Source organism: Leucoraja erinacea, chromosome 19 (assembly GCF_028641065.1).
Source record: "Leucoraja erinacea ecotype New England chromosome 19, Leri_hhj_1, whole genome shotgun sequence".
Taxonomy (NCBI): Eukaryota; Metazoa; Chordata; class Chondrichthyes; order Rajiformes; family Rajidae; genus Leucoraja; species Leucoraja erinaceus.
This window is the reverse complement of record NC_073395.1, coordinates 33,415,574-33,427,904: the sequence shown is the minus strand read 5'-3', so window position 1 is coordinate 33,427,904 and position 12,331 is coordinate 33,415,574. Positions and strand designations below refer to the sequence as shown.

Sequence of the window (12,331 nt, the reverse complement as noted above, 5' to 3'; positions counted from 1 at the left end):
CCCCACTACCGATGTTAGACTAACTGGTCTGTAATTCCCCGTTTTCTCTCTCCCTTTTTAAAAAGTGGGGTTACATTAGCTACCCTCCAACCCTCAGGAACTAATCCAGAATCTAGAGAGTTTTGAAAAATTATCACTAATGCATCCACTATTTCTGGGGCTCCTTCCTTAAGCACTCTGGGATGCAGCCTATCTGGCCCTGGGGATTTATCTGCCTTTAATCCATTCAAGTTACCTAACACCACTTCCCGGTTAACCTGGATTTCACTCAGTTCCTCCATCTCATTTTACCCCCGGTCCCCTGCTATTTCCGGCAGATTATTTATGTCTTCCTTAGTGAAGACAGAACCAAAGTAGTTATTCAATTGGTCTGCCATGTCCTTGTTCCCCATGATCAATTCACCTGTTTCTGACTGCAAGTGACCTACATTTTTTTTAAATTAATCTTTGGCTCTTCACATATCTAGAAAAGCTTTTGCAGTCAGTTTTTATGTTCCCTGCCAGTTTTCTTTCATAATCTATTTTCCCTTTCCTAATTAAGCCCTTTGTCCTCCTCTGCTGGACTCTGAATTTCTTCCAGTCCTCTGGTAGGCGGCTTTTTCTGGCTAATTTGTATGCTTCATCTTTTGTTTTGATACTATCCCCGATTTCCCTTGTTATCCACGAATGCACTACCTTCCCTGATTTATTCTTTTGCCAAACTGCGATGAACAATTGTTGTAGTTCATCCATGCGGTCTTTAAATACCTTCCATTGCATATCCACCGTCAACCCTTTGAGAATCAATTGCCAGTCTATCTTGGCCAATTCACGTCTCATACCCTCAAAGTTACCTTTCTTTAAGTTCAGAACCCTTGTTTCTGAATTAACTATGTCACTCTCCACCCTAATGAAGAACTCAACCATATTATGGCCACTCTTGCCCAAGAGGCCAAGCACAACAAGACTGCTAACTAACCCTTCCTCATTACTCAATACCCAGTCTAGAATAGCCTGCTCTCTCGTTGGTTCCTCTACATGTTGGTTTAGAAAACTAACCCGCATACATTCCAAGAAATCCTCTTCCTCAGCACCCCTGCCAAATTGATTCACCCAATCTATATGTAGATTGAAGTCACCCATTATAACTATTTTACCTTTGTTGTACACATTTCTAATTTCCTGTTTGATGCCATCCCCAACTCCACTACTACTGTTAGGTGGCCTGTACACAACTCCCACTAGCGTTTTCTGCACCTTAGTGTTTCGCGGCTCTACCCATATCGACTCCACATCCTCCAAGTTAATGCCCTTCCTGTCTATTGCGTTAATCTCCTCTCTGACCAGCAACGCTACCCCACCTCCTTTTCCTTTCTGTCTATCCCTCCTGAATATTGAATATCCCTGGATGTTCTGCTCCCAGCCCTGGTCACCCTGGAGCCATGTCTCCGTGATCCCAACTATATCATATTCATAGAAACATAGAAAATAGGTGGAGTAGGCCATTCGGCCCTTCGAACCTGCACCGCAATTCAATATGATCATGGCTGATCATCCAATTCATTAATAACTATCTGCACATTCAACTCCTTATTACGAATGCTCCTTGCATTGAGACACAAAGCCTTCAGGCTTCTTTTTAAAACGCTCTAACCCCTTGTCCAATTAGGTTGAAAAGTGACCCTTTTAGATTTTTGCCCTGGATTTGTCTGTCTGCCATTTTCACTTTTCACCTTGCTACCTATTGCTTCTACACCTCATTTTACACCCCTCTGTCTCTCTGCTCATGCTCCCATCCCCCTGCCACTTTAGTTTAATGTTAAATAGGTTGGAGGAGGTGCAGGTGAACCTGTTGCACCTGGAACGACTGCTTGGGTCCTTGAATGGAGTCGAGGGGGGGGAGGTAAAGCGGCAAGTGTAGCATCTCTTGCGGTTGCAAGGGAAAGTGCCCGGGGAGGGGGTGGTGCGGGAGGGAAGGGAAGAATTGACAAGGGAATTATGGAGGGAGCGGTCTTTGCGGAAAGGGGGAGAAGATGGGAAGATGTGGCGAGTGGTCGGGTCACATTGGAGGTGGCGAAAATGATGGAGGACTATTTGTTGTATGTGACGGCTAGTGGGGTGAAAGGCGAGGACTAGGGGACTCTGCCTTTGTTACGACTGGGGGGGGGGAATGGGGAGAGAGAGCAGTGTTACAGCGTATGGAAGAGATCCTGGTGCGAGCCTCATCTATAGTAGGGGAGGGAAACCCCCGTTCCCTGAAGAATGAGGACATTTCCGATGCCTTGATGTGGAACACCTCATCCTGGGAGCAGATGCAGCGTAGACGGAGGAATTGGGTGTAGGGGATGGAGTCCTTACAGGAAGCAGGGTGGGAAGAAGAGTAGTCTCGATAGCCATGGGAGTCAGTGGGTTTATAGTGTATGTTGGTCAGAAGTCTATCACCTGCGATGGAGATAGTGAGGTCAAGAAATGGTAGGGAAGTGTCGGAAATGGTCCAGGTGTATGAGTGCCGGATGGAAGTTAGTGGTGAAGCGGATTAAGTCAGTCAGTTGTGTGTGGGTGCAGGAGGGAGCACCAAAGCAATTGTCGATGTAGCGGAGGTAGAGGTCAGGGATTGGGCCCTGGTACGCCTCGAACAAGGATTGTTCGACGTACCCGACAAAGAGGCAGGCATAGCTGGGGCCCATGCGCATGCCCATTGCTATAGCTACGCCTCGAGTCAAACGAGACGTTATTGAGGGCAAGGCCCAACTCCGCTAGGCGGAGGAGAGTATCAGTGGACGGGTATAGGTTGATTCTCCGGTCAAGGAAGAACCGGAGAGCTTTGAGACCATCCTGGTGGGGGATGGAGGTAGAGTGACTGAACATCCATGGTGAAGATGAGGAAATGGGGGCCTAGAGAATGGCATGCCCGGAGACGACGGAGAGTGTCTGCGGTGTCTTGAACATAGGGAGGGAGGGAGGGATTTAACCAGGGGGATAGGATGGAGTCAAGGTATGTGGAAATTAGTTCGGTAGGGCACGAACAGGCAGAGACAATGGGTCTACCAGGACAGTCAGGTTTGTGGATTTTGGGGAGAAGGTAAAATCGGGCTGTGTGGGGCTGGGGAACGATGAGGTTGGAGGCTCGGTCGGGCAGGGCGTGGGAGTTGATGAAGTTGGTGATGGTGCTAGAGATAATGGCCTGGTGCTCGTCAGTGGGGTCATGGTCCAGGGGCAAGTAGGAGGAGCTGTCCGAGAGTTGGCGCGTGGCCTCAGCTTTGTAGAGATCGACGCGCCAGACTACCACGGCACCTCCCTTGTCGGCGGGTTTGTGAACCCAGTCTGGGTTGTTGCGGAGTGAGTCGATGTCTGTACGTTCATGGGGGGGGGGGGGGGGAGAGATTGGAGTGAGGCAGGGGAGTGGAGAAGTTGAGGCGGTTGATGTCCAGATGGCAGTTTTGGATAAAAAGTTCTAAAGCCGGAAGGCCATGAGGGGGGGTCCACGAGGAGGGGGTTCGTTGGAGACGGTAAAAGGGATCAATAGCGAGTGCTCCTTCCCATGGAAGAACGCTGTGAGGCGGAGGCAACGATAGAAGAGCTCCAAGTCGTGGCGGGTGCGGTACTCATTGAGGTGGGGACAGAGGGGGACAAAGATAAGACCTCTGCTGAGAACCGACCGGTCGGTGGCGGAGAGGGGGAGGGCAGAGGGGGGCTGGGGAACATACGGCAGGGGGGGGGGTTGGGGCCGGAGGAAGGCAGGTGAGTGGACTGAGGCCGAGGCGATGTCTGGTGGGTGTCAGGGGGTAGGGGGGGTATGAGGACCGTAGTGTGGGTGGGGAAGAGCAGGTGCACATAGTTTGAGGGGGATGTGGAAGACCCAGTGGAACAGCCACTGAGGTTACCAGGGTTAGGGAGATTAACACTAGGACCCAGTGCAGTCAAACCCATGGGAGTGGGAGTTAGCTGCGTGGAGGCTTCAGGCCCAGTGCTGAGTCCAGGCTGCAAGTAAGGCGATGGCTACGGGCTGATGGAGGAGAGTGGAGTGGCGAGGGTCGGCGGACCCGATGGTAAAACGTGGGCAGTAGAGTCTGGGTCGGCGGGCAATGCGTGGGAGGTCCCGGTGGACGGATGGTCAGTGGGGCAGCAATTGAAATGCTTTGTATTGTTTAACCTGCTTGACACAAAAATAGAGAAGGAACACCGCTGTGAATGTCTATGAACAAAGGGCATTGACCACAAGACATTTCTTCCCAATGCCCAACCACAATTTATACATTTAAGCTGCACTAGCATTTCCAATTATAGAGAGTTGAACTCAAAATGAGAATATGAAGCATTGTGCCACTAACCAATTAATATTCAGTCGAACAAAGTCAAAAATATTCACAAATCCATGCACTGCACAAATAGAAAAGTCAAATTTCTTATCGCTGTAATGCTCAGCAAACTCAGATACAACATGGATCAACCATAAGTACCTAAAATGATTCAGAAGATGATCATGACAACGATCTGCACGGGGAAATCAACATGGGCACCAACATGGAGAACTGTTTGTCAGTTTCCACTTTGAAAACCTTAGCCTCAGTGAACAAAGCTTCCTGGAGAAGCAGATAGAAGCCCGATCCCTATACGCTATACGTTAGGGTTTACAAATTCCAACTCCACATGTCCTCCTTCCTCAACGTGCCGAGACATTTCTGCTCTGCAGAATCAGCAGCATATCAATTGAATCAGCATAATCATTCACGGTAGAAAAGTGATAACCAGACACTACAGTGATAAGAGGCAGGCTCTTGCCCAGAGTGTTCCGTAGCAGAACACATGAAGTGGGTCTTTAAATAATGTAGCTTCAGTGGAGAGTTGCCAAAAACATGCTTCTGTTGTAAGGAACCAATGATGTGTTTTAAGTAGGAAAACGTGACTCCAGTTTGCCTTGTAACATTCTCAAACATTTTGTCGAATGACTTCACTGCATGGGCATTCTTTGCCATGAACACATACAGCTAAGCACACAAAACTAAAGTTCCCATTTATGATATTTTCACTGATAATTGTATAATCAAATTCTACTTCCAAAGAGATCCCCAACACAGCACAACTTTGCAGTTCTTCTGTTAAACAATGGCTCAGCGTGAATCTAAAATCTTCTGATACAAATATTGGCACACCTTGACAATTCTTAAAGCTCTGTGGAGCTCCCAAGTGGTCTCCGCTTCCAATGACAAATTTAAATGTGCACTGTAGCAGTTCTGTATCAATTTGCATAACATCAGTCTTTCACAAGGGTACGTGGAACATAACTTCCACAGCAGCAAAAAATTGTTAATACAAGGACAGGAGAGGAAGGAAGATGCACAAAGTTTTCAAAGGATTAATGCAGAGATAAGGAAATAGGCAGACATTTTAGAGATGTAGCATAATCTGGAAAGTTGATTAAAAAAAGATTAAATTGTGAAACTCAAAAGAAAGCTGTTGGGTTGTGGTTTCCTCCTACTTTAAACAGAAAATTAGCCGGCTGACGAAATAAATAATTAGGAAGGCAAAAAGGAATGAAACTTTATTGTCAAAGAGGGATGACATATGGAAAATGTATGGCATAACCATATCTGGAGCATAGTTTTGATCCCTTTATTTAAGGAAGAATAATTACATTGAAGAGCGTTCACTATGCTGAGTACTGGGATAAAAGGGGTTGGCTTATGAGGAAAGTTTGACTTTATGTCCATTGGAAATTAGAAAAATCAGCAGTTCAGTGATTATTCAAAGTATTAAATTCTCCCAATCAACAAACTTTTCTCCAGTTACCTCCAGAAATGCATGGTCATTTAGTCATTAACAGTATTAGAGGCATGGCTATACAAAAGTTGCCCGTTACATATGGTCAAACAGATTTGTTGAAAGTAATTATATTGGTTATGAAGTGCTTTGAGGTGCAATTGAAATGCAATTTCACTGCTGATTTTTTTTCTTAGAAAAAAAAGTTGTTCAGCAATCATTGTATAATAATTTAGAAATGTTTTACTTTGAAGGTTGTAACTAAAACAAAGATTGCAAGCAATATACACAAATACCGGCATTTTAAAAACCCCTAGTAAACCTTTAATTAGAGTTGTTTTTACAAGACAAATGACAAATTACATTAAACATCTGAACTGTTTGAACTTCTGGATATTATACACCTTCCCATCTGTCTTGCAGGTTGGGATATTGTCAATCTTAACAGTTATAAGCAAAATAAGATGGATAATGGTACATATTACAATATATAAATGTACAATGTTTACATAAAATGAAATACATCAGAGAAGCTGGAAAATTCAAAGATGCATCTGTATCAAGTAGTGGCCCTTAATGGAATATGCCACATTCACATACTTTCACTCTTACAACAGATCAACAATCAGATGCACCAAGGATTGGCCCAACATGAACAGTATCACCATCACACAATGCACACATGGAACAGCAAGTTTCCTTGCTTTATTTGTGGTACAACTTCTTTTTAACCAAAGTGCAACAAAAGCTGTATGGAAACTTCAGATTTTTAAGTGGAACACTTTAAAACTGGGATTAAACTACATTCCTGTTCAAGCACAGAGGTAAGGCACAGTGAGGCTCTGCTGCAGGCAGTGTGCATCATGTTTACTCTGAGTACATTGTGCATTTGTGCAATTCCACGCTCTTCACTGCAGATTACAAACAAACTCAGAATAAAAGTAAATAAAAGCAGGATTAGGTAATATGTGAAACTACGCTCATTTTTGGAAAATATTCCATCATATAGGCTGCTTCTATTTACCTAATAATGAGGGACTGATTAGCTAATCAAAATATATAACTATCTTATGTGCATTATTCTGCAGTAATCTTCTGTCATTCTGCAAATTTATACTCATTATACGACACTGCTGGTTTTCTCCTTTCTGCATGATAGTACTACTTTTATCCGTATTTAATCCAGACATGTTTAGTGTACAAAATAAAAATCAGATCTTATCGGTAAGCGAACAGCTACATCATAAAGCTATTCTTAGTGGTGTTCACATTTGCTTAAAACTGTTGAAATGCACCCTCGCTTTTCTGTGTACTCTCCCCATGTCATTACTCAAATAGTCTCCCTACTATACTATCGTTAGTTGTTGGATGGCAATCCTGTGCTAAGTTACTTGTATGGATTTACTTTGAACCACAGGCAAATCAAAACTCCAAAATGGAAAAGTTTTGAGTAGTCAAGTTAAACCTATGAGGTCCTTTCATATAACCATGGTCAAATACTGTTTGGACTTAATCTACATGATTAATATTTAATGTACCTAAAAACATAATTCTTAACTTTCAGTAAATTAAATGTTTGTGCCCAGTCGAAAGATCAAGAATTAATCATTGTACGAGAGGCGTGCCTCATGTTGCGTCTACACAATTATTTTTTATGCCAATATACCAATGCTACAGATAGCTCCTTTGGAAATTTTCTTCAGCTTCCTAGCATCTTGACACAAAAGATGCAGTCCATATAATACAAAAAGTGTACATATAAAAGCAATAAAAAGGAAGACAGAGCATTCAAGCAAGACTTCTCCTGGTACAGCATAGCAATACTGGCAGGAGTAGGTGGGGTCTCACGAGGGTCCTTGGGAGTTAGCTGTGTTGGTTAGAAGTCGCAGATGTGACATTGAATTCATGTACCTATTTGACGGTTTTAATGGAGTGTTGCAATGGACCGCCTGAGGGAAACGATAATGGTAGCGATCTAGTCTCAGATATTTTACAGTCACTAACTTTCCTGAAAGAGAAAAAAAAAAGTTACTTAAATAAAACTTCAAACAAGTTTCCAAAATACTTAGTGCACAAAAGAGCAACATTCTGCATACTTAGCAATAAATGACTACAAAATGCTTCCCATCTCTGCTTTTGTTTATTAAAATCAAAAAACTGCTATCTACAAATAAATGTAACTTGCCTTTATCATAGTATTAAATACAAAATACTATTTTTCATTGATGGCAATTAAAGGAAAAAGCAGAGTGAAACAATTTTGAAAGTAATATTTGTTCCACGGTACAATACTCCCGATTACGTTTGTAAAAACTAGTCCTTTCTACAATGCACTTCCACGCAACCAATATGGCTGAAATACAATTAGGCAAATGTGCAACACACTTTTTGTAGCGCAGGGCTCGAAATTATCAGTTGCCCGGGTGCCAATGACCATCCAAAGTGCCGCCGGGCAACCTAAATGCCGAGTCATTTTGCCCGACTTGGCACTGCAGATACTGGTTTATAGTGAAGATTAAAGACACAAAAAACTGTACTGATCTCCCCCATTCAAGAATAGGGGGAACAATCTGAAAAAGGGTCACGACCCGAAACGTTGCCTATTTCCTTCGCTCCATAGATGCTGCCTCACCCGCTGAGTTTCTCCCGCATTTTTGTCTACTCCCATTCATCCTGTACTGACCCCCCCATTCAACACCACTGACATCCCCCGTGCTCTCCCCTCACAATTTTACATACTCCAACCAACACGTACTAAATTCACCTGCCTCAATCCATCCACTCTGCACCGATTGCCTTCTCAAACCCCCGCCGCCATCTATCCACCCCGCACCAATTCACAACCTCCCCCCCCGACCCTATTGTGCTGGAAATGTCTTCACATCGAACATTGGCTATGTTTGATAACGGAATGCAATCAAATGTGTTTTAATTCCCAATGTTATTATTTGTTTTCGTGAACACGTGAAACATTAATACCGCAGTGTTCGATTGTCACTGCTACCGTTGATACGTTATTACAGAATTCATTTTAATGGCAAATCCATGCTCTTAATATGGAGTATCAGTACTGTAGTTATTTAATGAGCAACATTCACAACTATACATTGGATTTATCCATGTTTTACTTCTACAGTCGGTCATATACATCACAAATTTGGTCAGGAGATATTTCAGTTGAAATTTTAATGTTAATTCTGAAGTGGTAATGATGAAAACAGCGTTTACCAATATTTTTCTTTAAATCTGGTGTGTACAAACTGGGTATCTTCATTGCTGTTCACAACACGTACATCTAATCTGAATGTCCGGTAATGTGCCGTTTTGACACCTTTAAACATATTACCAAAAGAACATTTGCTGCAGTTATGTCCTTTGGCCATCTCTTGTCAGTTAGTGTAATGTTTAACCTGTCAGATGGGTATAGTCGGTTTTAACAGCTATTATCATAAAGTGCCTTTAGAAATTTCCTTGCAACCTGTATATTTTGTTATGGAAAAATTATGTGGGAAGCGAGAGTGTTTCTGTACCAATAGCAATAACGATCTATGCTATGACCATGTCATGGTAATTTTCGCTCCTTCACAGAAAACACGCTTGCATCAATCTAGGGTGCATGGTTAAGCATATATGTTACCATGGTTCAGGATTTATTGACACAGGTTGATCATACGCTGAATAATCCAACCACATTTTTGTTTGGAAGTGGAAAGAACCAATAGAAATTGCATTAATTGCAATGTGTAAAAAAAGTTGAGATACTGTATTATAATTTTGCTGCATGTCATTGTGGTATACATCATGTCTTGATTGGTGAATATGTTTAGTTTGTGACTTTATTTGAAGCAGAAATAATATGCGAATGCTTCATTGAGCATAATTCCGACTGGTAACTCACTTTGGCCGAGCACATTATAGCACGCGTCATGCAAACCATCTTAAATGACCACCTAAACTGTAATTTGGCAACCTAAAAAGCTCCCAAGGTTGCCCGGCTGGAAAGTGGGAAAAAAAGTTAAGTGAGAGCCCTGAAGCATGGCACTGGATGCCAACATGTGATGCAATTTCAGCCACTACTCACAGCTGTTTGTCCTCTCATCCTTTTTGTTATTTTTAGTCTGTTTTAAAGTTTGTTTCTCTTAGTCACTTCCTGGTCGAGGATGCATCCTATCCTCCGAGCCTCATCTTCTCCCCCTCCTCCCGGCCTACCATCTGGATTGGCGCGGCCTTTCCTGCCGGAGACTGGCCAGAGTTTCAGCATCAGCAGCGGCACAGCATTGGATTCCATCACGGAGTGAGCAATGCCTTGCTGGGAATCGCCGTGTTGGAGCTCCGGAGTGCTGTGACTGCTGACTTCAATCACCGTGGAGCTGTGGTCTATGGAGCTACCAGCCGCGGGCGGTGGGAGCTTTCAGCCGCTGGCGGCGCTGACTTTTGACATCGCGGAGCCTGGGATCTCTAGCAGGGGTCGCCAGCATTGAATCACCGCCCAGCTTGACCTGTGGACTTCGGGAGCCGCTCCGCTAGGAAGCTGCCGTTTCGGAGGCTCTGGGCCACTGAGAGCGTTCTTCCGTTCGCGGGCCTGAAAACATGGGGTCACCATAGCTGCGACTGCGAAGGCCTCAATAGGCCCCGACCACGGGTGGACAGAGGAAGAGACTGAACTTGGGTGCCTTTCCTCACAGTGGGAAACGCTGATTCTGGGGGGGCTGGGGGGGGGGGGGGGGGGGGGGGGGGGGGGGGGGGGGGGGAGGGGTTGTTTCTTTATGTTAAATTCTAAAGTGTGGGATGTTTATTTGTGTGCTGCATGGCAACTCAAATTTCACTGCACCAATTGGTGTATGTGACAATAAATGTCCTTTGTCCTTTGTTATTACTCTGCTGTATATTGTACCTAAAAAGTGAAACTTAAATGTGTGAAAGTGATTTTAAAACATCTTACCATCAAACCACGAGCCATGAAGTGCTTTAAAAGCCTTGCCAGCATATTCTGGAGAGAGACACTTTACGTAGACACAACCCTGTAGTAGAGAGCGGAGAGGAAATTATAGCATGTGAACAAAGACAAGGAAACCATATCAATTATAAGAAAACATTCAGGTAAACTAATTGGGCACACACTCAAGACATGAACATTAGATCAGATTATCTGTTTGTTAAAAATATGGTACACACCTCACGTGAGTTTTTATCTACTGCAATGTGAACAATTCCTTCATTGTCACTACATTTTTCCAGAATTGCTTCTTGGATCGCAACATGCCAATCATCTCCAAGCTCCCTGCAAAATACAGAAAATATAAACACTAGGATTAAAAAAAAATTGATTTTCAGAATAATAAAAAGTAACTGGTAAATATTCATGGCTGGTGGGAACACTTGGTTTTTCATTTGTAGACCAAATGTGTGTACTATAACATTTACATTAATATGCACCCATCTTTTTCCCTTCCCTTTTTACCCCGATGCAAAAATGTTCATTAACATAGCCACAAACCCACTTTCCTATGTAAATGACAATGTAAATGACATTGCAAGGCAATATCAGAGAAATAGTTGAAACAACATTAACCCAACAGCAAAATATTCAACTTCCTGCTCAGAATTTGGAATTCTCACTTTGGCTTTGATATTGAACTCTAAATTGATCAACTTCAAAAACTGTCGACCCAATTACAAAGAAAAAGCTTTGAGTTAGGATTTGCCAGTCTTTATTTTTATCTACATATAACCAGCTATCTATATGTACCTGAAAAATTTGGATGCAATTCTGGTCACTTGAACACCAATCAGTAAAACTAATGCATCAAATACTTACATGACTGGGTCAAACATGTTGCGGATCTTTAAACAGGGCGTCAAACTGTTAGGTGGTGAATTTCTTCCATCAAGATGGAAAGCTATGCAAGAAAAACTCATAATTTAATGGTATACTAAAAGTACATAGCTTCTTAAAATAAATTTCTGCAACATTACCGTCATGACAGTACAAACTATTTAAAATGAAACATTTTCAAATCAGCTAATTTAAGGCGGGTTTTCATTTGATTAGGGGGGAAATAAACGGTTGCTTGGAATGCATGTTTCAATGAATAAGGGTAAATGTACTGACAGATGAGTTCCTAAAGACTGCTGTCAAGTTAACATTGGTCGTCACCACTACAAGCAGTCTCAGCCAGCATTAGAGTTTTCACACTTTTTACCCCTGAATACTGCATAACATTAAATTCATAATTGTTCGCATCTAAGAATACAGAGAAAGTCATCCCTAATTGTTTCTTACAACTCATTGGCAAAATATCTGTAGCCACTTGCCATTAGGGTTAACAAGCAAGAACTATTTCACAAAGCAGCTTCTGTTACTGAACTTGAGGAATACCCATCAGAACAAGATGACAAGTGATGATTGTAGTCTAACATATCTTCTGGAGCAAAGAAAATAAAGGCTGAAGTACATAATTCTTGGAACTTTTACCTAACTACGTTAAATTAAAAGTAATTTAAGTGACTAGAACTTACTTGGGGTACACAAAAGTATTCTACATCACGTTGTAGTTAAACAATACCAGATGGTAGTCGCCCACTATATCCT

The 12,331-nt window shown here is 42.7% G+C and overlaps 1 protein-coding gene across 1 annotated transcript in view; it reads right to left on the bottom strand.

Moving 5' to 3' along the window:
- Window positions 1–5,959: 5,959 nt before the first annotated feature.
- lemd3 (LEM domain containing 3) overlaps window positions 5,960–12,331 on the bottom strand; it is a 48,950-nt gene continuing 42,578 nt past the window's right edge. Inside the window, exons 10-13 of the mRNA XM_055650789.1 lie at window positions 11,558–11,639; window positions 10,915–11,020; window positions 10,682–10,760; window positions 5,960–7,747 (exon numbers count right to left, since the gene is read on the bottom strand). Of these exons, the coding sequence (XP_055506764.1) occupies window positions 7,584–7,747; window positions 10,682–10,760; window positions 10,915–11,020; window positions 11,558–11,639 (431 nt within the window). The 3' untranslated portion in view covers window positions 5,960–7,583. The remainder of the gene's footprint in view (window positions 7,748–10,681; window positions 10,761–10,914; window positions 11,021–11,557; window positions 11,640–12,331) is intronic.